The sequence below is a fragment of the Canis lupus genome, chromosome 23, assembly GCF_011100685.1.
Source record: "Canis lupus familiaris isolate Mischka breed German Shepherd chromosome 23, alternate assembly UU_Cfam_GSD_1.0, whole genome shotgun sequence".
NCBI lineage: Eukaryota > Metazoa > Chordata > Mammalia > Carnivora > Canidae > Canis > Canis lupus.
The window spans coordinates 8,150,816-8,178,599 of NC_049244.1; the positions used below are offsets into that span (position 1 = coordinate 8,150,816).

The 27,784-nt window shown below is 43.5% G+C and overlaps 1 protein-coding gene and 1 long non-coding RNA gene across 4 annotated transcripts in view; one reads left to right on the forward strand and one right to left on the reverse strand.

The window, feature by feature from the left end:
• Nucleotides 1–6,209: 6,209 nt before the first annotated feature.
• LOC119865345 lies at nucleotides 6,210–18,076 on the reverse strand. The gene is made up of 3 exons (XR_005376850.1): nucleotides 17,843–18,076; nucleotides 12,374–12,424; nucleotides 6,210–6,523 (listed from the first exon to the last, which is right to left on the reverse strand). It is a non-coding gene; the product is annotated as an uncharacterized LOC119865345 (long non-coding RNA).
• Nucleotides 17,718–27,784, forward strand: part of OXSR1 (oxidative stress responsive kinase 1) — a 95,263-nt gene continuing 85,196 nt past the window's right edge. For 2 of the 3 annotated variants that reach the window (XM_038570441.1, XM_038570443.1), the window contains exon 1: nucleotides 18,252–18,409. In XM_038570441.1, coding sequence (XP_038426369.1) covers nucleotides 18,340–18,409 — 70 coding nt within the window. In that variant the 5' untranslated portion in view covers nucleotides 18,252–18,339. Of the gene's footprint in view, nucleotides 17,741–18,251; nucleotides 18,410–27,784 lie in introns of those variants that run through there. The other variant, XM_038570442.1, reaches the window with a different exon arrangement.

Below are 27,784 nucleotides of genomic sequence, written 5' to 3' on the forward strand. Positions count from 1 at the left end.
AATAATTTAGTTGGGGAAAGTAAGAAAGGAGGGAGGGAGGGAGCCCCTGGAATGTAGACTACAACTGAGTGCATGTGTCTGTGCAGGAAAAGGCTAAACCCGAGTGTAGAGATTAGTCTAGTGGTTATGTGCAGGACAGATCAGGGAAGTTTGATAAGCACTGTGGTAATTTTTGCCTCAGACAACTGCATAAAAAATGAGAAATCGTCCCACGTCAGGCTCCCTGCATGGAGCCTGCTTCTCCCTCTGCCTGTGTCTCTGCTTCTGTCTTTCTCTGTGTCTGTTGTGAATAAATAAATAAAATCTTAAAAAAAAAAAAAAGAAAAAGAAAAAAATGAGAAATGAAGTGACAGCTAGTTGAAGTGACTGCTAGTTGGGAGGGAGCAATTCTGGGATCCCCAGAATCTCCTCAAACCTCACCAGGCTCATTCAGGTGACCCCTATCCTAAACTCATGCATTACTACAGCCTGTAACTACCTAATTCTGAGGTCCTGAGGTCTTAGAAGTGGGCCAAGTGCAGGGACCCATGAGGCAAGTCTCATGTGGTCCCTGCTGTATTAGGTTCTTCTGATTGAGTATCCATAAGTGTAAATGAATGTGGGGTTTTAAAAAGATTTTATTATTTATTTCAGAGAGAGAGAGAGAATGAGCAGGGAGGAGGAGCAGAAGGAGAGGAACAAGCCGACTCTCCACTGAGCAGGCAGCCTGAAATGGAAATCTATTCTAGGACCCTGGGGTCATGACCCAAGCTGAAGGCAGATGCTTGAGCAACGCAGGCACCCTGAAGATGAACATGTTTAAAAACTACCACTCTTATGCACTTCATTACCTTACTCTAGACTAGCACTATCCAACAGAAACATACAAGCCACAAGCCATGTATTTTTAAATTCTCCAGTAACTATGTTAAAAAACTAAAAAGAAATAGGTGAAATTAACTTTAAAATACATTTTATTTAACCCAATATGTCTAAAATATCATTTTAACATGTATTCTATATAAAAACTATTGATGAGATTTTTAACTAGTTTTCATATTAAGTCCTCAAAATCTAGCACGTATATACACTTACAGCACATCTCCACTTAGACTAGCCACATTTCAAATGCTCAATAGCCACACACGCAGCTGGTAGCTACCATATTGGACTATGTAGCTATAGAACCTTGCTACTCAAAGTGTGGTCCCTGGATCAGTAGCATTGACATCATGTGTTAGAAATAAGGAATCCCAGGCACCATTCAAGACATAATTCATCAGATTCTGTACTTTAATAGGATTCCCTGGTGATCCATAGGTACAAAAAATTGTACCTATGGATCTGCCTCATACATTGGGGAAGAGAGATAAAGGGTACAAATGTTTTGGCAATGCAACATCAACAGTCCTCCTAGTCATCGAATTTCCGTGCCATAATTTCACTCAGTCCTAACTCCAGACAGGGATCTAAGTCAAGCAGCACTTTTCCTCAGTGCTGAGCACTATGGTTGTTGGGTCAGGCATTTCATGCGACCCAACGAGAGTCAATGAGACCAATGAATCCTTTGATAGATTCTACTGTGTTTGAATAAAAAAGGCTGTGTATTTCTGGAGCCATTCTGGAGCACAATGGGAGAGCCTGCCTGTATATGAAGCCTGTGAATGGAGGAAAATCAGATACTGATGATCTCATTTGAGGCTCTGCTTCAAGCCTTACAGCTTGACTTCTCAGATATGTGAGCCAGTACATTACCTGCTTGTTTAAACTTGTTCGGGTTGTGGGATGCCTGGGTGGCTCAGCGATGGAGCATCTGCCTTTGGCTCACGGTGTGATCCTGGGGTCCTGGGATCGAGTCCCACATCGGGCTCCTTCCTGGGAGCCTGGTTCTCCCTCTGTCTGTGTCTCTGCCTCTCTCTTTATGTGTCTATCATGAATAAATAAATCAAATCTTAAAAAAAAAAATAAACGTGTTTGGGTTGTATGCTAGTTAGTTATCTGTCTCCTCCTCCACCTCTCCTCCCCTTGTTCTCTACCAGGCTCTGTGCCTCAGGGTATTGACCTTCAAGGATTACATCAATAGGCTCCCTTTGCCCTCTGGTTTTCTGTTGGGCTTGGCCAGAGGGAGGTATCAGCAGGAGATCAGAGAGTAGGAAGAGATGGAAGTTAGGGTATTTATTTGCTTACCTCCCTTCTTATGAGCTTGGTAAGGTCAAACTTCCCATCAAAGGCTACTTTGATAGCTACTTTCTGGTACTTTCCTTCACTTACCTTCTCTGGTTCCAATAGTCTTCTGTCTCCCTGCTCTGTCATGGCCTCTGTCATGTCATTTGCTCCCAACATTGCGAATCCTGGACTATTACACATTTCTTTTGGTTTCCGTATCCCCTGACCATGACTCTGCAAAAAGCTCTTTGGCCAAATTCTTCTCAAGGTATCCATTTTGAGTGTGCCATTTATTTCCTTTTCAGACCTGACTAGTACAATAATTAGTAACAGGAGTGGTCTTAAATAGGATTCCGTGGATAAAGAAGATGTAGTATGAATATATATAAACAATGGACTATTTCTCAGACACAACAAATAATGAGATCTTGCCATTTGTGACTACATGGATAGACCTAGAGGGTACTATGCTAAGTGAAATACATCAGATAGAGAAAGACAAATACCATATAATTTCATTTATACATGAAATCTAAAAAATATATACATAAAAAAGCAAACAAAAAACAGAAACAGACTCATAAATGCAGAGGACAAACTAGTGGTTGCCAGAGGGGAAGTGGGTGGGAGGATGGGTGAAATAGATGAAGAGGATTAAGAGGTACAAACGTTCAGTTATAAAGTAAATAAGTCATGGAGATGAAAAGTACAGTATAGGGAATACAGTCCATAATATTGTAATAAAACCATACGGTGACAGATGGTAACTCCACTTACTGTGGTGAGCACTGCATAATATATAGAATTGTTGAAAAAATTAAGGATTCCAGAACTGAGTTGCTAATGTATATGAGGAGGACATGGAATCTCCTTATTTTGGTGAAATGGAACCCTGGCAATCCATAACATGCAGTGTCATCACAAATAAGCAAATTATCACTGGCAGTAGCATGGGATAAAGCACAGGTAATAAAGGATAAAGACATGAGGAGACTCAACCAACCTGAAGTACTTATCACAAACTGTGTATTATTTAGTCTAGTGAGCCATAAAATTGGAAAGGCATATCAGCCTGCCATTATAACATAGAAATGGGTATGTCCTGGGCAGATCCAAAGGCATAGTGAACTATCTGATTTCCTTGGTATCCAATGCCATTGCCTGACTACATCTCCTCCAACATTCTTCTGCCTGTGCCCTCCAGAGAAACAGATAAGATCAGTTAATGGAGGAAAAGAAAGCACAGGCTTCTTTTCCAGAAGCAGCCAGAAGTGTTGTGCCACAGCCCACTCTGGAGTGGTTCCAAAAGCTTGTAGTGAAGGGACATTCTCCAGTGAGCAGTACTCTGTTGCAAATCCAGCTAATGACAGATCTAACCTGACTTGTTGGTAGTGACTTAAAGGCTAGCCCGCTGGTCAGGAATTTATAAAGAACAAGATCGTCAAGTGAAAGATGGACTTCTTGCCATCCACAAAGTATATTCATGTTCCACATAAATGTTCATCCAAGGGTCTCTGTTGTAGATAAGACTCTCAATAATCAGGACAAGATGACCCAACCTGTGGACATAAGATGGCCTCTTCCTCAGATACTCTGGTGCTTGGTCAATAGACCCATTTGCAAAGTGGCCATGGTAGCAGGAAAAGAGACAGTGATGGGCTCAACATAGACTTGCCCTCCCCAAGCTGACCTGGCTACTGCCAACATTTTTTTGTGTGTGTCAGGGAGGATTTTAACTACAAATTAAAAAATTTGGGGATTACTGGGTGGCTCACCAGTAGAGTGTCTGCCTTTGGCAGCTCAGGGCATGATCCTGGGGTCTGGGGATCTAGTCCTACATTGGGGACTCCTATGAAGAGTCTGTTTTCCCTTTGAACTATGTGTCGATCCCCTCGCCCCACCCCACTGCTCTGTGCCTCTCATGAATAAATAAATAAAATATTTAAATATAAATAAATAATTTTAATAACTCTATGCAGGTTATCTATTTCTTCATAAATGAGATTTGGCAGTTTGTTTTGTCTTTCAAGAAATGCATTCATTTCATTTGTTAAACTTACTGACATTGAAGTTGTTCATGATATTTCTAAATTATCCTTTCAATATCTGTAAAAACTGTGGTGATGTCACCTCAGTCATTCCTGATCTTGGTAATTTGTGTTTTCTATACTTTTTCCTAATCAGTTTGACTACCAGTTTAACAATTGTAGAGACTTTTTTTTTTTTCCTCAAAGAATCAAATTTTAGTTTCATTGATTTTACTCTCTTTTTTGTTTAGTATTTCACTGAATTTCACTGTGGTCATTATTTCTTTTCTTCTGTTCCTTTTGAGTTCAAATTACTCTTTTTTTTTTTTTCAATTTATTAAGATGGAGACTGAGGTCATTGATTTTTGACTGTTCTGTTCTTCCTCTGTAATATAAGACATTTAGTGCTATACATTTCCCTGAATACTGCTGCTGAGTGCCCCACTTATTTATTCAGAAGCTTTGTTGAGCCCAGAAATGGCACCAGTGCTACAAGAACCAGCCAGACACCCAGTTACTGAACCCTTTTCAACATGCTGAGGAAAGCTATTTGCCTTTATAGGAGTAGACACATAGCATGGGTATGGATATGCCTCCCCTGCCTGCAGCATTTCTTCTAGCACCACCAGTTTATGGACTTGCAAAATGCCTTATCCATTGCCACATTGTCTCACAGGATGCTGCTTCCATCAAAGGGACATTTTTTATGGCAAATCAACTGGGACAAGTGGCCTCACATTTTTAGAATTCCAGGACTTACCATATGTCCTATCACCCAGAAAGAGTTAGTTTGGTAGAACAGTGGGTTTGCCTGCTTAAGTCTTAGTTTATAAGCCTTAATAATCAGCAGCCAGTCTTTGACGCCATCTCCCCCATAGCCAGAATGCATGGCTTTGGGAAAAAGGGATAAGGATGGGCATGACCCTCCTGTTAATATGAACACCCTGCTGAAGACCATAGACTAGATTATCATTTATAAGGCATTGATTCCTTCCCTCCTCTCCTGTTCATGAGAATATACTTCCTGCTCCACTGATGTTGAGCTTGGGTATGTGACTTGTGTTGATCAATGGGATGTTAGCAGACATGATCCAAGCAAAGGCTTTAAATGTACTGGTGAGGGGGCAGCCTGGGTGGCTCAGCGGTTTAGTGCCACTTTCAGCCCAGGCTGTGATCCTGGAGACCCAGGATCAAGTTCCACTTCGGGCTCCCTACATGGAACCTGCTTCTCCCTCTGCCTGTGTCTCTGCCTCTCTCTCCTCTCTGTGTATTCTAATGAATAAATAGACAAAATCTTAAAAATAAATAAATAATATTTAAATAAGTAAATGTGCTGGTGAAATTGGTGGGCTCAGACCTTCATCTTGCCATTCTGATTCTGGACAGGTAAGTAAAACGGTTCAGACCTGTGCCAGGTGACCAATCCTGTTCTAAGGCAACCTTCTCCACATAGCTTCTAACCTATGTACATGACTTCCCAAGGCATGCGTGTTGTTATTACCATGAAAGTCATTACCTATGAGGATCACATGGCCTGGGAAGCCTGCTGGTGGCAAGAGAATGAGAGATATGGAACAGATCTGAACCCAAGCTGTACGGAGCCATACCCAGCTGAATCCAACATAGACTAGCCAAACACCTGTAGACAGGTGAACAAGGAATTAATGCTTACTGTTGGCTGCCACTGGTATTTTGTGGTTGTTTGTAACATAGCATGTTTGTGGGCATAGCTAACTGAGACCCTGGGTGTGGCCATGTGACTATGTTTTGGGCATTAGGATGGAAGAGGAAGCTATATGTGCAACTTTGTTCATAACCTTAACAGAAAAGTGTGTGCCCTCTACTTTCCCTCTTCTTCATGCTGTAGGAATGTGGTTATGGGAGCTAAGAGCTGCAAGTTGAGGCAGCTGCAAGCTGCAAGTAGACACAAGATGGGAAGGGCCTGGGACCTTGGCAGTAGGACATTGAACTATTAGCATAGGACTGCTTATACTCAGACTTTTGTGTCAGAAAGAAACATTTTTATTTTTGCTATTGTTATGGCAGGAATGCAAGCAGCCTAATGCAGTTTGGGTTTTCTGGCACTAGCAACCAGGAGGTCCTAATTTAGAAAATGGGTTTGTTGCAAGCCCCCTGCAGAGTTTATCCAACCACAGTCCCAATCTGCTCCTGGTCTCCTCTTCACTCTACTGTGGGTCCTGTCCATTTTGCTGTGGAATGTGGCACCCATGCTTTGCCTTGGATCACTGCTGCTCCTGTCACAAAGGCCTCCATTTCCTGCTGCACTGCTAGTGGTCAGGGTCTATCTAGCTTGACTGAAGAGCCGACTGTACGTACACTATATGCCTGCCCTATAGTATAAAGCACAGGAAAAGTTAAAGCAGGGATGCATGTTTACTCACCCTATAAGTTGGAGGTGCAGAGACAATGGAGTTTCTTGTTTTCTATAATCTAACACTTCTCATAAGCCCATGCCCTGCTGGATGTGGAGGGGAGATTTTGATCTGCCAGTAAATGACAGATGGGATTAGTTTCGTTCAAACAGTGTCTTTGGGGGTAACTCGGTCTCTCTCTCTCTCTCTTTTTTTTTTAATAATAAATTTATTTTTTATTGGTGTTCAATTTACCAACATACAGAATAACACCCAGTGCTCATCCCATCAAGTGCCCCCCTCAGTGCCCGTCACCCAATCACCTCCACCCCCAGCCCTCCTCCCCTTCCACCACCCTAGAACTTGGTCTCTCTTAAGTAAATGCTGCTTCTCTTTCCCCTTCCCCTTCATTTTTCCGGATGGTATCTGGGAGTATGGGAAAGGGAAGGCACACTCATATCTGTGTGGTAGGAGGAAAGAGTTGCCTTGGATCCCTGTGAGCAAGTCCTTGTACTGTCCTCTGGTTCTGTCATGAAATACTGGGTCTGATTCCTGAGTTCTATAATTATCAGCTGAGATGCAGTGCGTCTAATCTAGTCTTTGGAGTGTGATGCAATCACCCAGAGCTGAAGTCCATGGTCCCAACATTTGCCTTGTGCCACAAAGTCCTACCTCTGCAGGATTTTCATTTCAGTTCTCTGTGCAAGCCTCTACAGTACTTCCTCATGCCTTCATGGGGAAGAGGGAAGCTTTTGATCTCCTGCAGAACAAGTATAGGCTGTAAGGGACTGGGTATGTTATCCTGGTTTTCACTGGCCTAGATTCTGCCCTCCATCATTGCTACACTATTGTTCCTTCAGTATTTTGGACATGATGAAAAGCCAAGTGCAAGGCTTCACCTAAGCCTACAGGCAGCCTCCCTTGTGGACCTGAGGAAGTGGTCCACAAGTCTCTGATGTTCTTGGGTTCTTCATAGTCTCCATATTTGCCTTCTGTAGCTTCCCCTGGTCAAGATCTGGATGGATTGGGGAGGATGGATAGGGGAAAGTGAGAACCCTGAAGCCTTCCCGCCCTCCTTTCTTTCCCTCTTCTGTTTCTCCTCTCCACATCCCTGCAGGTTGGAAAACACAAGTGTGACTTTTATTTCCTCTTCCTTTTTTCTAGGGCAGTGACTCTCATGGTCTGGACATCACAGGTAGGTGGGGTTTCATCCCTACAGTAGGGAAGGAGCACCATGCTCTGAGTGAATTAGGCATGGCTTTTGATATGAGGGCTGCAGGACAACGGTGAACTAGGGCCCTCCAAGGACAATTATATTGATGGTCTATCCCTTGAATTTTAGCTGTTAAAAGGTTAAGACACTCTACTTTGCAGGGATGCTTTGTGCAAGCATCCTAGTTGCTGGTTCTACTCTACTACCCTCAGGTTTGCCCACTTCTCTTTTTCAAATATTCAGAGTGCAAATTCCTTTCTATCCTTTCTACATTGGGGTGATGGCACTAAGATCTGCTCCCTTACCCCCAGGCAATCTGTGGGCATGCTCTCCTGGCAGTACATTTCCTACAGCCTGGTTTACTTAATCTAGAAGAATGCCACATTTGTATGTGCCCTTGCATATGCACCTGCTTCTCCAGGACACTCCAAGAGGTTCTTGGCACTCCAAATTTGCTTCCTTCCAAGGTCTCCCTGCCAGGTGAAATGTTAGTAACATACCATATGCACATTTATAAGTGAAATTCCACAACTCTTTACTAAGGTTTTTTTTTTTTTTTTTTCTAGCTGCAGCATAGTCTGTACAGCTTTAATTTCTGAAGACCAGTGGGTGTTTTTGCAATACTTGGAGTTAGTTCCTATTTGTTTCCCTGCTTTCAGGCTGTTCCCCAAGGCTTACCTGGCACATATGAAGGCCCATGAGAACATCAACTATTCTGTAATAGTTACCACAATGCTACCAAATCTCTATTTTTTTTCTCTAGAATTTGGGTGGATTAAATTTTTGGGCAGGGCATACTGTAGAACACCTTTATGTAATTCTATATAAGGTGGGCGGTATTATCTTCATGTCCAACTAGATGCTCTATGGGAGATGGCATGAAGAAGTGAGGGGTGGCTAATTGGGCTAGCACTTACCTAAGAGAGATCAAGTTACCCCCAAAAGACTGACCAGAAGAGTCTATTAATAGTAGAATAACACCTTCTCTGTCTCCTAGATGGGATGCTTAGAGTGTAGACTACTCTAAACTCGCAGGGAGCCCTCCCTCTGTCATGATCCACTGCCCTTCACCAGGGAATTAACACTAGTTCTGGGATCCAGGTCCCTTTGGATGATGGAAGGCAATTTCCTCTTTAGGCAGACTGTTCACAGCCTGTGCATATGGAGAATGGTTCACAAATGTCCAGGCACTGCATTTGATAGGGCACTTTTTCCCCTATTTTTTTTTTAAAGGATTTTAAAATTTGACAGAGTGAGCACAAGCAGGAGGAGTGGCAGGCAGAGGGAGAGGGAGAAGCAGGCTCCCTGCTGAGCTTGACATGGGGCTCAATCCCAGAACCCTGGATTTATGATCTGAGCTACCCAGGCACCCCATCCCTATTTCTTAAGTCCTGAATTTTCCAACTCAATGTCCAGTCAGTTGGGGGCCTAGTTTGGTAGATATGAAACCCTAATTCATTTTTTCAGTTTGGGTGCTCAAGGCAAATGAACCTTCACAATTTACTAAGAATCAAAGAGAAAGCCTTCATTTCCTTCATCAGATTTTGCAATAGGAAATGAGGCAGTGCCATGGGCTGCAGGGCAGCAGCAGCGGTATGGTGTGAATGACATCATGCTCACGGTGGTAGAAACCTGTTTTTTTTTTTTTTTTTCCTGAGTAAGCAGACCTGGGTCAGACAGACAGCAGGCACTGCTGCTCAACCTCCATCCCATAATACTTTTTTGCTCTCTTCTACCAACTAATAAATGATAGCTATCGCTTACTGAGCACTTACAACAAGGCAGGTACTGTGCTAAGCATTTCCAGGAATTTCTGGAGGCAAGTTCCTCAAACTTCGAGTTTATTTCCTCATCTGTAAAACTGGCATAAAAACCTCACAAGGCTATTTTACTAACTATATATCCTTTAGCACGTTGTCTGGCACATTATAAACACTTAAATCTAATTGTTGCTATAAAGTTTTTATTGGGCTTTTTATCTGAATTTATATTAGGAAACTAGGCATTAAGTTCCAGGCTGTCTGCATCTATTCAGTTCCTGAATTCAGAGAGGGAGGGATACCAAGTTATGAGAAGATAAATGAGTATTAGGTTCCTGAGTTTAGTGAGAGATACCTGTATTTTTAAATGCTTTTATAAATTACAGTCACCCTCTAAGATTCTGGAATCCCTGCCTGAGGTTGAGAAGTAAGTGGCACGTACCTTTTTTGCAAATTTTCCCAGAAAGCAGAGAAATGTGGCTCTTCACGAATTTCTAAATTATCATCATGCTGGCAGAGTTTAAGGTGGGCAAAAAGGCAAAACAAAATACCAAACCCAAAAATCCTTTACTTTCTTTCTAGTGAGAGGGTATTCCTTGCCCCTAATTGGTGACTCACAACCTAATTTGAAATACAGAATAATCACAAAAAGAGAAGACTGTAGGTCCATGGCACTGTAGGCTCAGTGTCCAGAAATGGTTTGGGTGAGGTGGAAAGTGTACTTCCCTTAGGCCTAGAACAATCTCAAAGCATTCACAGCAGGGGGTGAGTGAAGGTGGGCCATTGGCTGAAACTGGCAGAGCCAGCAAGACCTGTACAGGTGGTGGGATGCCTGCGTGGCTCAGTGGTTGAGCTTCTGCCTTTGGCCCAGGACATGACCCTGAAATACCGGGATCGAGTCCCACATCGGGCTTTCTCCATGGAGCCTGCTTCTCCCTCTGCCTATGTCTTCTCCCTGTCTCTCTGTATCTTTAATGAATGAATGAATAAAATCTTAAAAAAAAAAAAAAAGAAGACTTCGACAGGTGGAGAAAAGTGGCATCCCTGGAAAGAGGACTGGTTTGGCCAAGGGAGGCGCAATGAAACCAGGTTGAAGAGTGTTAGAGGTCCCCTCAGTTTGAAAGAAGAACAGATTATGGGGTACCAGCAACATTAGTACCACCTGAGATATGAGAAAACAAACTTTATATTATGAAATATACTTTAAAAGAACACATAAACATATACAAATAATTGAGCTTTTTTTTTAATTTTTAGAAAGATTTTATTTCAGAGAGAGAGCGAGCGAGTGCACAAGCATGAATAGGCAGAGGGAGAGGGACAAACAGACTCCTCGCTGAGCAGAGAGCCTGAGGAGCAGGACTTGATCTCAGGATCCTGATATCATGACCTGAGCTGAAGGCAGACATTTAACCGAATGAGCCACCCAGGGGCCCCATAATTGGGCACTTGTAACCCAAATCTTGGAAGTCTTCTGTGGGCCTGACCCGGGTGGCATCCCTCTCCTTTCCCTCGAGCCAATCACCAAACTGGATTTTTTTGTTTCCTTGCTCTTCTTAGGTATTGAATACAGAAAAGCTTATTCAACTGTGCCTATTTTCGTCCTTTTTGTGAGTACAATCATAGTGTATGTATTCTCCTGTTATTTTGTTTCTATTGTTTTGGAGATTCATCTTAGTTTTTTAAATAGCTGTAATAAAAAGTACATTTTTCTGTGGATGTTTTTACATTCCATTTGGGTGGCTTCCTTTAGTTATTATAAGCATACTGATATATTTTTATATATATTACTTGGAATATATGTACAAGAGTTTACTTAGGATATATACCAAGGAGTGGAACTGTTGGACTGCAGGGGAAGCACAGGTTCTATTTACTAGGTAATACCAACCTCCTTTCCAAAGAGGTTGCACCAAGTGATGTTCTAACTAGCAAAGTCTGAATTTCTGCTGTGCTTCATCTTGGCCAACACTTGGTATGATCTGGCTTTTAAAATTTCCCCATCTGGAGAGGGTGAAATGGAATCTCATTTTAGTTTTAATTTGCATTTTCTTGGTTACTAATGCAGCTGGGGTTTATATTTTCGAGCCCCTAAAATACTGTTGTGGAATCAATCTTTTTTTTTTTTTTTTTAAAGATTTTATTTATATATTCATGAGAGACACAGAGAAAGAGACAGAGACACAGGCAGAGGGAGAAGCAGGCTCCATGCAGGGAGCCCAACATGGGACTCAATCCTGGGTCTCCAGTATCAGGCCCTGAGCTGAAGGCAGCGCTAAACCGCTGAGCCCCCCAGGCTGCCCATGTGGAATCAATCTTAATGAACTACTTTAAGAATTTACTTTGTTAGTGCTATAAATTACTGGAATGTTTTTTCTTTTTTTAAGATTTTATTTATTTATTTATTCATGTGAGACACAGACAGAGGGAGGGAGGGAGACAGAGGGAGAAGCAGGCTCCTCGCAGGGAGCCCGATGCGGGGCCTGATCCCTGGATCGGGATCACACCCTGAGTGGAAGGCTGATGCCCAACCACTGAGCCACCCAGGTGTCCCTGTTTTGTTCTTATAGTTAAAACAACACACATAAAACAAATGTGTGTTGCACCTCCAAACATCTCCCATACCTTACTCTGTACATTTGCATACATGCACATTATAGACTGAATGTGTGTATCTCCCCCAAATTCATATACTGAAATCCTTACCTGGAACATGCTATTAGTATTATTTTCTGAAGGTAATTAGGTCGTAAGGGTGGAGCCCTCATAAATGGGATTAGGGCTTGCTCCTGCTCTCTGTCCTACAAGGATATAATGAAAAGATGGCCACCTACAAGCTAGGAAGAGGGCTCTCACCAGACAACAGATCAGCCAGCATCTTGATCTTAGACTTCCCAGACTCCAGAACTGTGAGAAAAAGATATTTGCTGTTTAAACAAGCAGTCTATGGTAATTTGTTATGGTAGCCCAAACTAAGTAGTGCTGAAATCTAATTTATCTACAACTTGCTTGTTTACCTAATTAGATTATCCCATTCCAGTATGCATAGATGTACTTCATTCTAACTGCTGTATGATATTTTACAGTATGAATGACCCACAGTTTCATGGTCTCCTCTTTTAAAAAATTTTTTTTGAACACAAGTAATATTTGGGTTTATAAAATCTAATGTGTACAAGAGCATATTCTTCTTACTCCTCTTCCTCAGCAAGTCAGTAGCACTGGCCCAGAGGCAATCAAAGTTAGCAGTTGCAATAGAGATTGGCCAGATGCTGACCATTCCCATTTCTTCTTCCTTGAGCACACAGGAAGTCATGTTCTGGTTTCCTTGACCTAGGTTGGGGTCAGACAATCAGGTCTGATCAACACAACATGGAAGAAAGTAACAGACACAATTTCCAGTGTTCACCACCTTTTGTGGTTTTCTCTTAGCTAAACAGCTGGCTGAATGCTGAGAGTCCACTGGAGGACTCCAAGGAGGCCCTAGAAGATAGTGCCACAAGACATCAGAAGCCAAAAATCTTAGATTCTCTGCTTGAAGGAAAGGTACTAGGGACTTTAGGTGAGAAATAAGCTTTTGGGTTAAACCTAGCCAACTTTTGGGGTTGTAATTTTAGCTAGCATTAATTAAAACACACACTTTTCTTATGTATCCTGAAATGTTTCATATTAATATACACAAGCAATTGCCAATCCTCTATTGACATGTAGATTGTTTCCAGTTTTTCCCTATTACAATGATGCTATGATAAACAACCTGATGAGGTAGGTTTTTAGACATAGTAAACCCTTAAGAGTAATGTTTGAAATGGAGCAGGTCCCTAGGAACCTGCTCCACCTCAGTGAGGTATTTCCCATCTTCTGGTTAATTTGGCTTGAACTCATCAAGTTGGCAGCATTGTGCCAGTCTGGGTGAACCTCGAACTACTCTCTGGCTCAGAACCCAGCTTAATGCTGAGATTCTCCTTTCTGCACAGACTGATTTTTTTCCTACGGTAACCTTTGCACCTACCTATTTCTTACAGGTTCTGAGTGCCTGTCCTCTTGAACATTTATTTCCTGGGTTTACCAAGATACCAGCTTCTCACCAGGCCCCATACTCCTAGTTTGTAGAAGTCTCCTGTACTCTCATGCTCCATCTATTTATTCAACATGACACCTGAAATATGTGCCTATGTGGAGTACTGTTCCAGGCACAAGGGAGGAAGCACAACTACGTAAGGTATGAGTGTTGTCCCCTCTCCAAACAGCAGATAATGTTATACCACATGTAACGTGTGATAACGGACTCAAGATGAGGGGGGCAGGTTCTAGCAATCTACAGTTGCTCCTGACACTGACATGGGACTGCTGAGAAAACTGGTTTACTTTTTTAAAGATTTTATTTATTTATTCATGAGAGACACAGAGACGTAATCAGAGATCTACATCATAGACCTCCCTGCTGGGAGCCTGCTGTGGGACTCGATCCCAGGACCCCAGGATTATGACCTGAGCCAAAGGCAGATGTTCAACCACTGACCCACCTAGATGCCCCAAGAAAACTGCTTTATAACAAATACATAAAATTGTGCTTTTCTTTTCTTTTTTTAAAGATTTTATTTATTTATTCAGAAGAGACACGCAGAGAGAGGCAGAGACATAGGCAGAGAGAGAAGCAGATTCCAGGTAGGAAGCCTGATGCGGGACTCGATCCTGGGACTCTAGGGCCGAAGGCAGATGCTTAACTGCTGAGCCACTCAGGCATCCCAAAATTGTGCTTTTCTTTATTCAGGTTACTTATATAGGATACACATAAATTTCTAGACTTCAACATTTTTATTTAATTGAAGGAGCCTATAAAACTTGAATTATTAAAACTGTAGTTACCACTTCAAGGCATCGCTAGTCCTAAAAGTAGTCCTTTTTCCTCTATCCTACAGGTGCTAAAAAAGCAGAACACAACGCAAGTAAGCTGCTCAAAGGCAAGAAAGAAGGGGAAGCATGAATATACCTTCCCTCTAGGTTTCTCAGTCCAAGTAGCGATTCTCAAGTTTTGGGTCGTAGATGCTGTCTATACACTTTGGGCTTACTCTGGAGTTTGCTTTCAGAGCATTCTAGTACATGAGGAAGATTGCCTAGGTCTGTTGCCTGAATGCATTCTCTGACTTTAGGAGAATGTTTCCCCAGCACTGAACTGGGTAGAAGTACAGGAGCATTAACACTCTAAGAGGGAAAGGATGTGGTGGGTGGCTACCTTGACTCTTTGGAGGAAAATTCTGGGGGTGTGTTCCAGTTTCTCATTTCACAGCGTGACTGAGCCCACACAGGAACCCCTCATTAATTCATCCTTTAATGGCTTTCCTTCCTGTCATCAGAGTGCCTCTTAGCACCTCCTAAATAAACTATTTGCATCCAAATCCTGGGTTCAGTGCTTGATTTTGGGAGAAACCAGAACTCAGACAAGGACTTCTTTGTAAATGTCTGGAAAAGTAAGATCTCCCTCCCTAGGAAAATACGTCATACTTTCAAGAAACGTAGGTAGGATTTGGTGAAATTTTGGTATTAGGACCAGGCTTCCAGAATCACCCTAACTTCTCTCCCTCCTCCCACTCCCCATCCTCCAAAAGGATTACTGAGGGAGCCATACACTAGGACCAGCAGCCTAACAGGAATGAAAGTATCATTTTAATAGCTTCAAAAGTGCCTCAAACCCCTTTCACCTGTTTTAACTATTCTCTGCTACGGCTGGCTTCCTGTTTTCTCATAGAGGGTGTTCTCCAAACTCCTTAAGTATCCTCTAGCACAGTATACAGATGGATCTGATCCATAATGGTCTGACTTACAATTTTTAGACTCTGATGGTACGAAACTAATACACATTCAGTAAACTTGTACTTCAAATTTTGAATTTGGATCTTTTCCCAGGCTAGTGCTCACAGTATTTTCAATTTATGATGGGTTTGTTGGGACATAACCCCATCATAAGTTGGAGATCTGTACCGGTCTTTTCTACATGATGCTTTATAACATATTTACCTATGTATCTGCTTCGTTGTTTACTGTTTCTCTACCAAATTATAAGCTCCATGAAAACAGGAACTAAGGCACTTTGTTTACCGCTGTACACTCGGTGTTTATGACAGCACTCTCACATGAAAGATACTCCAGAAGTTGAGAAAGAGGTTGAGGTTTGGGCTCCTGGGCTCAAACAGCCACCAATTCCCTGCTATTAAAAACATGGGAGTCTTAACCTCTATCAGGCCACATGAAGAAAGCTCTAAAGACAGGCAAAATAAAATGACCAGATCTGCAGAGCGTATCCTGGCTCAACTACACCATGAAGCTGTGTGTGTGTGTGCAGAAGGCAGAGAACCCACTAATGAATGTAGAGTGGCCCTCCCTGCCCACCAAGAATGTGGGTCAATCAACACACTAATTTTCACTATTAGGTTAGTAGCTACTTTCCATGGGGGAAGAGGTAAGGAGAAAGGTGGTCAAAATCTCTCCCTAGGGCAGCCCGGGTGGCTCAGCGGTTTGGCGCCTGCCTTCGGCCCAGGGCGTGAGCCTGGAGTCCCGGGACCAAGTCCCGTGTCGGCGTCGGGCTCCCTGCGTGGAGCCTGCTTCTCCCTCTGCCTCTCTCTCTCTGTCTCATGAATAAGTGAATAAAATCTTTAAAAAGAATAATAATTTCTTAAAAAAAAAAAACTCTCTCCCTGAAGTATATACTATCCTGCATAGAATTTCAAGGGAGTAAAACAAGCAAACAAACAAAAACGCACACGGCTTCTGAGGTCTGTCCAAGGCCCCTGCAGGCTAACCCTCCCAGGTTAACAATCTCTACGGAGGGATCCCTGGGTGGCGCAGCGGTTTGGCGCCTGCCTTTGGCCCAGGGCGCGATCCTGGAGACCCGGGATCGAATCCCACGTCGGGCTCCCGGTGCATGGAGCCTGCTTCTCCCTCTGCCTGTGTCTCTGCCTCTCTCTCTCTCTCTGTGACTATTATAAAAAAATAAAAATTAAAAAAAAAAAAAAAAAAAAACAATCTCTACGGATTCTTCTGTTGGTACAAACCTTGAGATCGCTACTCTTTACCGTCAGATGTTTAGCTCCCATCTGACATATGTGCTCCTCATCCCTCCTCTCCCTGCAAAAAGGAAGGCAAGGTATGGCAGCCAAGGCGTTCGTGGTCATGACCGAAACCAATTCCTACAGCAAGGCCGGTGTTCTGCTTTCAAACTCGCGACGGGAACGGCCTATCTTCCCAGTCTCCGCCTGTTGAAATCAGGGGACGACTGCAGGGCCTGGCACAAACGCCGCCTCTTCCACCAAGCAGGTGCAGACCCAGCGGACTTGTCTTGCGGTCAGCGGCCCACCTCCCAGCACAGCCCAGCACAGCCCAGCACAGGGCCCCGGGGCCCCGGCGCCTCGGCGGAGCGCTCTCTCCCTTAAGGACCACTACCGGCCTCACGGACCTTCAAGACGGAACCGCCTCAGCACCTGGCCCAATTCTTGCTGGTGCTTTTTTCCACTTTACCAAGAGCCTTCAATGTTCACCTCAGGAGTTTCCCCAACGGACCTCAGTGGCCAACCTAACAAACTCAGGTTTAGTGAGTCACACGGAAGTCAAGACCCTTGCAACGACGCCGAGCCCCACGGACCAAGCTGCGGCAGGAGAAAAAGCCCAACGTTTCGAGGCTCCGCAAGGCAGGTGCTCACTTGGGCTCTGGGCCCAAAGTTGAGAATGGACAAGACCCCCCTCCCTGCGCAACAACGTGACCCCGAGGGCGGCGACAGACGCTGCGGGGAGCGCTTCCGCCTTGAAAACAGCGTCGTCAAGGGGCAAGCTCCCAGCTCCGTTCGTCCCGCAGCTCAAGGCCTTTCATTCCAGCAGGCAGTTGTCCACACCCCAAGGCTACCCCACCCAGCTGCGCCGGGCGGCTTCTCCACACCCGGACGAGCCGGTGGCACGTCTCGAGGGTGTGACGGTTACGCCGTGACATCACGCGGCAGAGAAGGGCAAAGCGACCACGGCACCGGCGATTCTGAAGCGGCCCCGGCGCTGAGAAGCGCGCCGAGAGTCTGGAGGAGGGATTAACTTTGACTGACGTCCGCACCCACCCATGGCCTTTCCGAGTCCTCCTCAAACAAACCAATCAATGAGACGACGGAGACGGCAACGTGCCCCAGCCGCCAGGAACGGCTCCGCCCCCTCCGCTCGGTCGTCGTTCGGTCGCCATGATTGGTGTGGCTACCGTCTTGGTCTACTTTAGCTCTCCTCTGGCTTTCCGATACCCTCTCTGAACTTCTCCCTAACCATTTGTTCCCTCCCACTGTCAACTTCTACCTTCACGGGATTCTTGCTAGCTCGGGTGCCTGCGCAGCCACACTTGAGATGGCGGCCGGAGGCGGGGCCACGGCTGGGCCTGCCCGGCGCGGTGACGTCAGCGCGCTGCGTGTCGGCAGGTGGAGGGAGAAGGGAAAGTTTGGCCCGTGCGTGGGGCTGGGGTTGAGGGCGGGACGGAGGGGTTGGGCCCGGGCGAATACCCTGTAGCTGCTGCGGCGGAGGCCGAGGCCGGGACCTGGGCCGGGCGAGGAGTGCCGGCCGCCGGGGAGCAGTGGGCGAGGTCCGCCGGAGCTTCGAGCCCCCGCCGCTCTGCCGCGCGGTGACCCCGCGCCCAGACGCCGTCCGACCCGTGGCTGTTCCCGAGGCGGTTGGTGGGGGCGCGGCGGCGGCGGCGGCGGCGGCGGCGGCGGCGGCGGCGGTTGGGGGTGGGGGAGGCGCGGCGAGGAGACGAGAGAGGTCAGCGAGTTTGAGGGAGGATCGCGAGCCGCGCCGCCGTCATGTCCGAGGACTCGAGCGCCCTGCCCTGGTCCATCAACAGGGACGATTACGAGCTGCAGGAGGTGATCGGTGAGAGCCGGCGCCGCCGAGGGAGGACCCGCGGGAGCGCGGGGAGGCTCGTGGGCACCCGCGGGGCGGGGGGAGGCTCCGGGTTTGTGCTGCGCGCCAGTGAGGCTGGCGGGGCTCGGGGGAGATGTGGGCAGTGACAGATACTTGAACCGGAGCGATAGACGGGTCTGGGAGGGGAAGAGCAGTGCGGGCACAGGACAGGCCTTTGGGAGGCTGTGCGAGAAGCGGCTGTTGGGGTTGTGGGCACAGCTCCCTATTTGGGGGGTCGTCTGCAGGGGGTTTTAGTGCATTCCCGCGCGGGTGTGACAACACCTAAGTGCTCACGAAGTGCCAAACGTTGCCGGGGTGGAGCTGGGGGAGCTGGAGATCCTCTCTAGAGGAAGCTGAAGGTACCGGGCTCCGCGCTGCGTAGACACAACTTCCCGCTGTTGGAGACGGACTTTCTAGTCAGGGAGGTAGGCATTGAATAACCAGGACAAATAGAAGGAATTGCAAGGTTTGGCAAGTGCTAGGAAGGAAATAAACAAGATGTTCTGATAGCGGGTGACCTGGAGACCTGGTTAGGGTGATTTCAAGGAAAATGCCTTTTCTGAGGCGTTGACATTTAAGAGGAGCGCGGAAGGATGAGAAGCAGCCTTAGGGTTCCAGGGCAGATTTTTCCCTGCCGAGGGATGAGGAAGTGCAAAGGTCCTGAGGAGGGAAAGAGCTTGATGTGTTTCAGGACCTGGAGGAAAACTGGCAAGGGTAGAAGGGGGATCTTCGCAGGCATGGTAAGGATTTAGAATTTTGAGTGTGTTGGAGGGCTTCAGGCAGAGGCAGCGTTATTTGACGGATCTGGCTGCTGTGTTTGGAGTGGTTTTGAGGTCCCGGAATACCAGTTGGCAGGGACCAAAACTTGCACAAATGTGGATTGTAATTCTTAGGCACCAGGGATTGGGGGGGGGGGAGGGCGGAGACTTGGGATGAGGGGAGTATTTGTTGGACAACAATAATCCAGTGACTTTAGAAATCAAAAGGGGGTGGGTTCAGCTACACAGAAGCTGGGTCTAACTGACATGAGCAGACCCCTCTGTACGGGAGGAAGGAGATTGTCTGCTTTGCTAGATCAGCATCCTGTCCTATAATTAGTTTTATAACAAAGACTGGCTGAAAACTGTAGCTGTCTTAGAGGTGTGTTTATTGCAGTGTGTCTGTATTTTAGGGAAACTTTATACCTTTTTTTTTTTTTTTCTTTTTTTGCCTCTTGTTTCAAAACAAATCTGGGCTAAGTTTTATCTGAAAGAAATCACATCTTTTTCCTTACGCCACGTCATACCCAGTGTCCTTGCTGGGTGTTCGACATATACCGGTTGTTTCTAAAGACAGGTAGCTAGGTCTCTGTCTTGATTGTTTCTCAGTCCCTCAGTCAATATCCTATGAGGAAGAAATTAAGTGAGAGATTTGAAAATGATGTCTGAAAAGTAAAGGAGGAGGATCTCTGTCGTTGTTTTAGAAGAGGAATTTTGCCTTCCTTTCTGGTACGGTATACATCTTTCTGTGGTCATTTTTTTTTTTTTTAATTTTTATTTATTTATGATAGTCACAGAGAGAGAGAGAGAGAGAGAGAGAGAGAGAGGCAGAGACACAGTCAGAGGGAGAAGCAGGCGCCATGCACCGGGAGCCTGATGTGGGATTCGATCCCGGGTCTCCAGGATCACGCCCTGGGCCAAAGGCAGGCGCCAAACCGCTGCGCCACCCAGGGATCCCTCTGTGGTCATTTTTTTATGCCTAGTAGTTAAGATGGCTCTAGAGATTTTAGAGATTTATTGGCTCTAGGGTTCTAGAGATTTTAGAGATTTATTAATTTGTTATCCTCAAGCAAGTAGGGTGTCTGTGAATGGGCAAAAGAGAGTCTCAGTCCTCAGGGATAGGGTTAGTTTTCATCTTAAGGTGGGCCATAGGTAAAAGGTTAAGGACTATAATGTGATTTGACCATCTTATTTTTATTTATTTTAAAATATTTCATTTATTTATTTGAGATAGAGCGAGAGACCGAGCACAGGAGCTGAGGTGAGGGGCAGAAGGAGGGGGGAGAAGCAGGCTCTTCGCTGAGAAGGGAACCTGACGATGCATGGAGTTCCATCCCAGGACCCTGGGATCATGACCTGAACTGAAGGCAGATCTTAACTGCCTGAGCCACCCTTGCAGCCCTTCACCATCTTATTTTTAAAATTAACTTTACTGAGGTATAATTTAGTGCTATAAAATTCACCCATTTTTAAGTACAAAATTCAGTGTTTTTTAGTAAATTTACTGTGCTGTGTCCCAGCCAGCATAGTCCAGGTTTAGAATATTTTCATCACCCAGTAAGATCCTTGTGCTTGTTAACAGTTAATCGCTGTTCCCACTCCCAACCCCAGGCAACCACAAATCTTTCTGTCTCTATAGATTTGCCTTTTCTGGACACTTAATATACATGAGATCATAATAACATATTGTCTTTTGTGTTTGGCTTCTTTCACTTAGCATGATATTTTTTTCATTTGTAAAAACAATTTTACTGGGTTATAACTTATATACCACAAAATCACCTGTATTAAGTGTATAATTGTATAATTAAGTGTATAATTTTTTGGTAAATTTACAGAGTTGTTCAATCATCCCCACAATCCAATTTTAGAACATTTCCATCATTCCAAAAAGATGTCTCATGTCCATTTGCAGTCACTCCCTGTTCCCACCCCCTGCCTCAGGCAACCACAAATCTACTTTCTGTCTCTATAGATTTGCCTTTTCTGGATATTTCATGTAAATATAATCATATAATACGTGATCCTTTCATTGGTTTCTTTGACTTGGCATAATATTTTCTGAAGTTTACCAACGTTGTAGCCTATATCAATACATTATTCCTTTTTATTGGACACCACATGATGGACATTGGGTCGTTTTTGCTTTTTGGCTATTTGGAATAATGCTGTTATGAACATTCACTCATCAAATCTTCATGTGAACATGTTTCATTTTCCTTGAGTGGAATTTCTGGGTCACATGGTAAATTTATGTTTGACTTTTTAAGACATTGACAAGCCTTTTCAAAATCATTTTACATTCCCACCAGCCATGTATGAGAGTTCCTATTTATCTTTGTCAGCATTTGTTGTCTTTGATTATAGCCATCCTGGTGGGTCTGAAGTGGTATCTGGTGGTTCTATTTTGCATTTCTTTAATGACTAATGATGGTGAGCATCTTGTCATGTGCTTATTAATTAGCTTTTCATATATCTCCTTTGGTGAAATATCTATTCAAATGTTTTGCCCATTGGGTTGTCCCTGGGTTGTTTTCTTACTAAGTTAAAGGGTGTGTGTGTGTGTGTGTGTGTGTGTGTGTGTGTATGTATGTATGTATGTGTATGATGTGTTTGTTTGATGGTCAGTTCTTCACCTGATAGATGATTTCAGATATTTTTATCCTGGTCCCTAGCTTGTCTTTTCATTTTCTTAATGGTGACTTTCAAGGCCAGAAAGTTTTGAATTTTGATAAAGTTTAATTTATTACTTTTTCCTTTTACTGATTGTGCTTTTTTTGATGGCTTAACTAAGAAATCTTTACTAATCCAACATCACAAAGATTTTCTTTCCCGTATTTTCTTCCAAGTGTTAACAGTTTTAGCTCTTAAATTTTGGCCTCCAGTACATTATGAGTTCATTTTTTTTTTTTTTTTTTTTTTTTTAATTTATGATAGTCACACACACACAGAGAGAGAGAGGCAGAGACACAGGCAGAGGGAGAAGCAGGCTCCATGCACCGGGAGCCCGACGTGGGATTTGATCCTGGGTCTCCAGGATCGCGCCCTGGGCCAAAGGCAGGCGCCAAACCGCTGCGCCACCCAGGGATCCCTATGAGTTCATTTTTTAATGTATGGTGTGAGATGAGATGAACCATCTTGTTTCACAGATGAAGACACTGAAGCATAAAAAGATAAAATGACTGTCTAAAATCGTAGAGCTAATTAGTGGCACAGCAAATACCTGTGTTCTACTCTCCTGCTGCCTAATTCAGTATCCTTGTTTCTATGTAGGAATTTGATTGGTTTTTATATATTAAATGGACGATAGTGGTTATGGTCTAAGGGAAATTTTGAAGGTTTAAGTGAAATTAATTAGGGGGAATATCCTTACAATGAAAAATCTAATAGATATTTTGAAGGTGACCCTTTTGGATATAGTAGATTTTTCTTTCTTCTTTAATTTTTTTTAAAGCTTATATTTATTTGAGGGAGAGTGAAAGTGAGAGAGATCACAGAGGGAGAGGGAGAAACAGACTCACCGCTGAGTGGAGAGCCCGATGAGGGGGCTCGATTCCAGGACTCAGAGATCATGACCTGAGCTGAAGGCAAATGCTTAACCGACTGAGCCACCTAGATGCCCCGAATTTTTCTTTTGTGTCTCCGGTTTTGTAAATTTTGAATGTCTCCCTCTCATTTGTAAGTTCACTAAAGTTCCTAACATCCTTCCATTCCACGCCTTGTGTCTTCTCTCACCCATCCTCCCAGGAGGGAGGGGGAAAAATGTTTTTCCTTGAATTATAGCTTATTATAAGTACCCAGCCTCAACAAAGTGGTGTAGACTTATTCTGAATTTGCTTCCATGCTGAAATGTTTGGAATACAATGTTTTCTAGTAAGCTATAATCATCAAAATGAATCTTTGTGATTTTTCAAATTACACTTAATTTTTTCTGAGAATCAAATGATTGGAGCTCAGAAAATAAAGGTTTGGAGGATCATTTGAATTTTCTGTTTTCAAAGAATTGTATTTTAAAGCAGTGATTAATTGATGCCTCCTTTCTGATCAAAGTACTTGCATTTATTTGATATGTAATTTTTTTTTTCACCTGCTGCTTAGCCTATAATATTTGTAAGGTTGAGAAGCCTGGAATGCAGTCTGTTGAGCATCAGACTCTTGGTTCTGGCTGAGGTCTGATCTCAGGGTCATGGAACGGAGCTCTGCTTCAGACTCCGCACTCAGAGCTCAGTCTGTGTGGGTTTCTCTCTTACCCTTCCTCAAGACCCCCCCCCCCCCCCCCGGCCCCATCCCTGCTCTCTCTCGCTCTCTCTTTCTCTAAAATAAATAAAATCCTTAAATATTTGTAGGGTTAGTTGTTTTTCACATTCTATTTTGTTTTCTCTCTTTCTGACAAAATCCTATAGAGAAAAGAAAAATTCCCTTCCTGGAACATAAAAGCATACAGATTGGGAATTCAAAGGACTTCCTTTTAAAGAATTATATCATCTGAAGCACGCTTTGGCAAGATTTGAAGTTCTTTAAGTATAATTACTTGTAAAAGATGTTAGTAGTATTTTCACTATCACTCATTCACCTCTCAGTGTTTTTGAGCTCCATCCTAACCATTATTACTGTATTAGAATTTATAATCAGGTGTTGTACTGTATGACATGTGTTGAAACAGCTGGAAGAGTATGGTCTTAGAGTTGTGTTGACCTGGATTCAAACCCTGGCTTTTCCTTTTATTAGCTGTGTGATCTTAGGCAATTTATATAACTGGTTTTAGTGTCTGCTTTTTGTCTAAAAAATGGAGGTAATGTTACCTATAACATTGGGGCTGTTATGTAGATTAAGTGTAATTGTGTGGAGAAAATGTTTAGTTTGCATTGAATGCACCTTTTTTTTGTTGTTGTTTATAAGATTTTATATTTATATATTAGAGTGTGAGACAGCACTAGCAGGGAGAGTGGCAGAGGCAGAGGGAGAAGCAGGCTCCCCACTGAGCAGGGAGCCCGATACGGGGGGAGGGGGGCTTGGTGTAGGGCTCCATCCCAGGACGCTGGGATGATGACCTTAACTGAAGGCAGATGCTCAACCACTCAACCAACTGAGCCATGCTGGCACCCCTGCATTGAATGTTCCTTAACATAATGACTTTCGTTATCTCTTTTCTCCTCTTATCTCTTTTTTTCCTCCTTATGTTTTGTAATTTTTGGTATTACCATGAAATATGAAATACTGTATGATTTGAAATCTTATAACACTTAAATACTTAGAATCTGTTGTAATATTTAATGGAACATCGCTGCCCCTTTGTTTCTTTCTAGATCTTATTAAAGTTTAGATGGATTTCAGGATTTATGGTGGACATGGTAGTACAGCTACATAAGGCCTTGCCATCTTTGACATTGTCAAGGATATGATATGATGGCAGATAGAGAAAACAATTTGGTGGGGGCTGTGCCATGTGCCTTTTATCTTTTAATTTCCTACATCTTGGAAAGTCTCCATACTCACTGTTTACCTTGGATTAGGTTTTGAAAATTGTTATTTAAGATCTGTTTTTAATAAGGTATGATTTACCCAGCTTTGACACTTTGGTGAAGACAAACTCAATTAGCTTTATTCTCTACTTTCCCTCTCCCTTTTTTTTTTTTTTTTTTAAGATTTTATTTATTTATTCATGAGAGACACAGAAAGAAAGAGAGAGAGAGAGGCAGAGGAGCCCGATGTGGGACTCCATCCCGAGACTCCAGGATAATGCCCTGGGCCGAAGGCAGGCACTAAACCGCTGAGCCACCCAGGGATCCTCTTCCCTTTCCTTTATTATTTTTATTAATTGTTTATTAGCCACACATTTTGATATCTAAAGTAGTGGTTTTCAAGTACAGATTCCAGGATCCCACCTCCAGCCCCTCCGTAAATGTGAAAGACATCATACTTTATCAATAGAATGATGTTGAGTGGTTAGTGTATTTTCTTCCCCTGGTCAGGAGACTTAGCTATGGTGATATTATCAGTAAAGGCCAGCATTGGACTAACAACCTCATAGGGCTGTATCAGTTAGGGATTGCATTTGGCTGCATGTAATGGAAAACAAATTATAGTGTCCTAATAAAGTACCTTTTTTCCCTTCTGTAACTGGAGTGGCCACCTATATGCCCTAATTAACCATCCAGTCTCCTAGTTTTTACTTCACTGCACTTAGCATGTAACTGCCATTCTTATAGTTGCAACGTAGTTAGTTGTTCTACACCTAGCCTCATTCTTGTGTTCCAGGCTGGAAGAATATGGCAAAAGGACAGAGGCACATGATGACTGAGTTGGCATCTTTTCAAAGAACTTTCTTTCCTCTAAGCCTCATTCAATGACTTCCATTTCTAGTTTATTGGCCAGAACCATGTAATTTGGCCATTTGCAAGAGAGGCTATGAAATAAAACTTTTTAAGCTGGGCACATTAGTACTTAAAACAGAATAAGTCAAACTTCTTTTATTAAAGATGAAGGGAAAATTGTATGTTGCATAGGCAACTAAAAATGTTGGCCTTGGTGGTTTTTTTAAAAAATGAAAATAGTTAAATAATACATTACAAGTAAATAATTTAACCATAGCAAGCAGTTAATAAATGTTAGCTTTAATCTAAAGAAGTAGTTGCTTACCAGTTAAGAGCATGGTGTTGAGTCATCATGTAGTTCTGGTTTCTAGTCTCTACTCTGCACCTGACTAGTTTATGACCTAAGTCTTATTTTTATAATTATTATTGTATTAGATAAAAAACAAAACAAAACGGAAGTAAAGAAAGTGCTCAGTATAGTACTTGGCACACAGAATAAGCGTTCAATAGATGTTAATGCTCATGATGGTAATAATGAGTTCATAGCTTATGCCTGTGAAGACTGGGCCATATTTGTGTTTGCTCTGCCTTAAATGAGTAATTTTTTTCCTTGAAAATGTATGTCACTGCTCAGTTGATTTGTCTATTCAGCAAATATTTATTGAACTTTTGTTATGCTCCAGGTACTGTTCTGGATGCTAGGGATATGTCAGTGAAGCAGACAGAAATCCCTGCTTTTGTAGAGTTTATGATCTAGTAGTGATAAAGAACAAAAACAAAGCAGAGAAAGGAGTTGGAGACTGCTAGGGATAGAGGTGAATTTAAAAAAAAATTTTTTTTAAAGATTTATTAGAGAGAGAGAGTATGGGAGGGAGAAGAGGGAGTCTCAAGTAGACTCTACACTGAGTGTGGAGCCCAATGCGGGGCTCAGTCCCAGGACTCTGAGACCTTGATGTGAGCCAAAATCAAGAGTAGTGAGCCCCACCCACTGAGCCAGCCAGGCGCCCCTGGAAGTGAGTTTTAAATAGGTCAGGGAAAGCAAAAGAAGAGACATTTGATTTTTTTTTAAGATTTTATTTATTTATTCATAGAGACAGAGAGAGAGAGGCAGAGACACAGGCAGAGGGAGAAGCAGGCACCATACAGAGAGCCTGACGTGGGGACTCGATCCGGGGTCTCCAGGATCACGCCCTGGGCTGCTGGCGGCGCTAAACCGCTGCGCCACGGGGGCTGCCCAAGAAGAGACATTTGAGAAAAGACCTGAAGGAGGTGAAAAAAATGAAGATTGTGGTTATCTGCAGGAAGCTTATTCCAGACAGAGGGAGAGGTGAAGGCTCTAAATTGGAATGGAAGCATGCTCATGTGACTAAGGAATAGGAGGCAGGAGTGGCTGGAGCAGAGTGAGATGGGGTGAAGAGGCAGACAGGAGAAGAGATCAGAAAAGTAAGGTGGTGGGGTTGTGTGGTTCTGACCATAAGATGGGATGAAGTCTTGTAAGTCGTTGTGGGTACTTGGCTTTTGGTTTGAGTGAGAATGAAAATCATTGCAGGATTTTAAGCAGAGGATTATTATGACTGTGTTTTAAAGGGGTAATGCAGGCTGCTATGTAGAGAATAGTTTTGTAAGGGTGGAAGGAGAGTTTATTTATTTATCTAGATTTTATTTATTTATTCATGAGAGAGACAGAGAGAGAGGCAGAGACACAGGCTCCCTGAGGGGAGCCTGATGTGGGACTCTATCCCAGGACCTTGGGATCCAGACCTGAGCCAAAGGCAGATGCTCAACCACTGAGCCACCCAGGTGCCCCTGGAAGGAGAGTTTATCCAGTGGAGAGAGAGCACTGGAGTTGGTGAGAAGTAATCAGGTTGCTGGGTATAACATGTTTTGGAGTTAGAGAGTTGCCATTGGATTAGATGTGAAAAGATTCTAAGAGTTTTGGCTGGAGCATCCGGAAGGATGGAGTTACCATCCTTTGAGATGAGAGATTACCAGAGTGAACAGGGGACAGAGATGATTCATTACAAAACCATCAGGCTGTGTGAATAATTACTCAAAGCATATGGCACTGTGTCTTTATTTTCATCTTTTTTTGTATAGAGAGAATAGCATGATTTTTATGATGTTGACTATTCTTAACAGCTGTTTCACCAGTTCTAGAAGCTTTAATTTTCAGTGTGATGCTGACAAGAGAAAAGGGTTTTCAAAAATGTAATTTCCTTATATTTTTCCTTGATTCAGGTGACAGTGCCTTAATCATCTTTCAAAATGAAGAG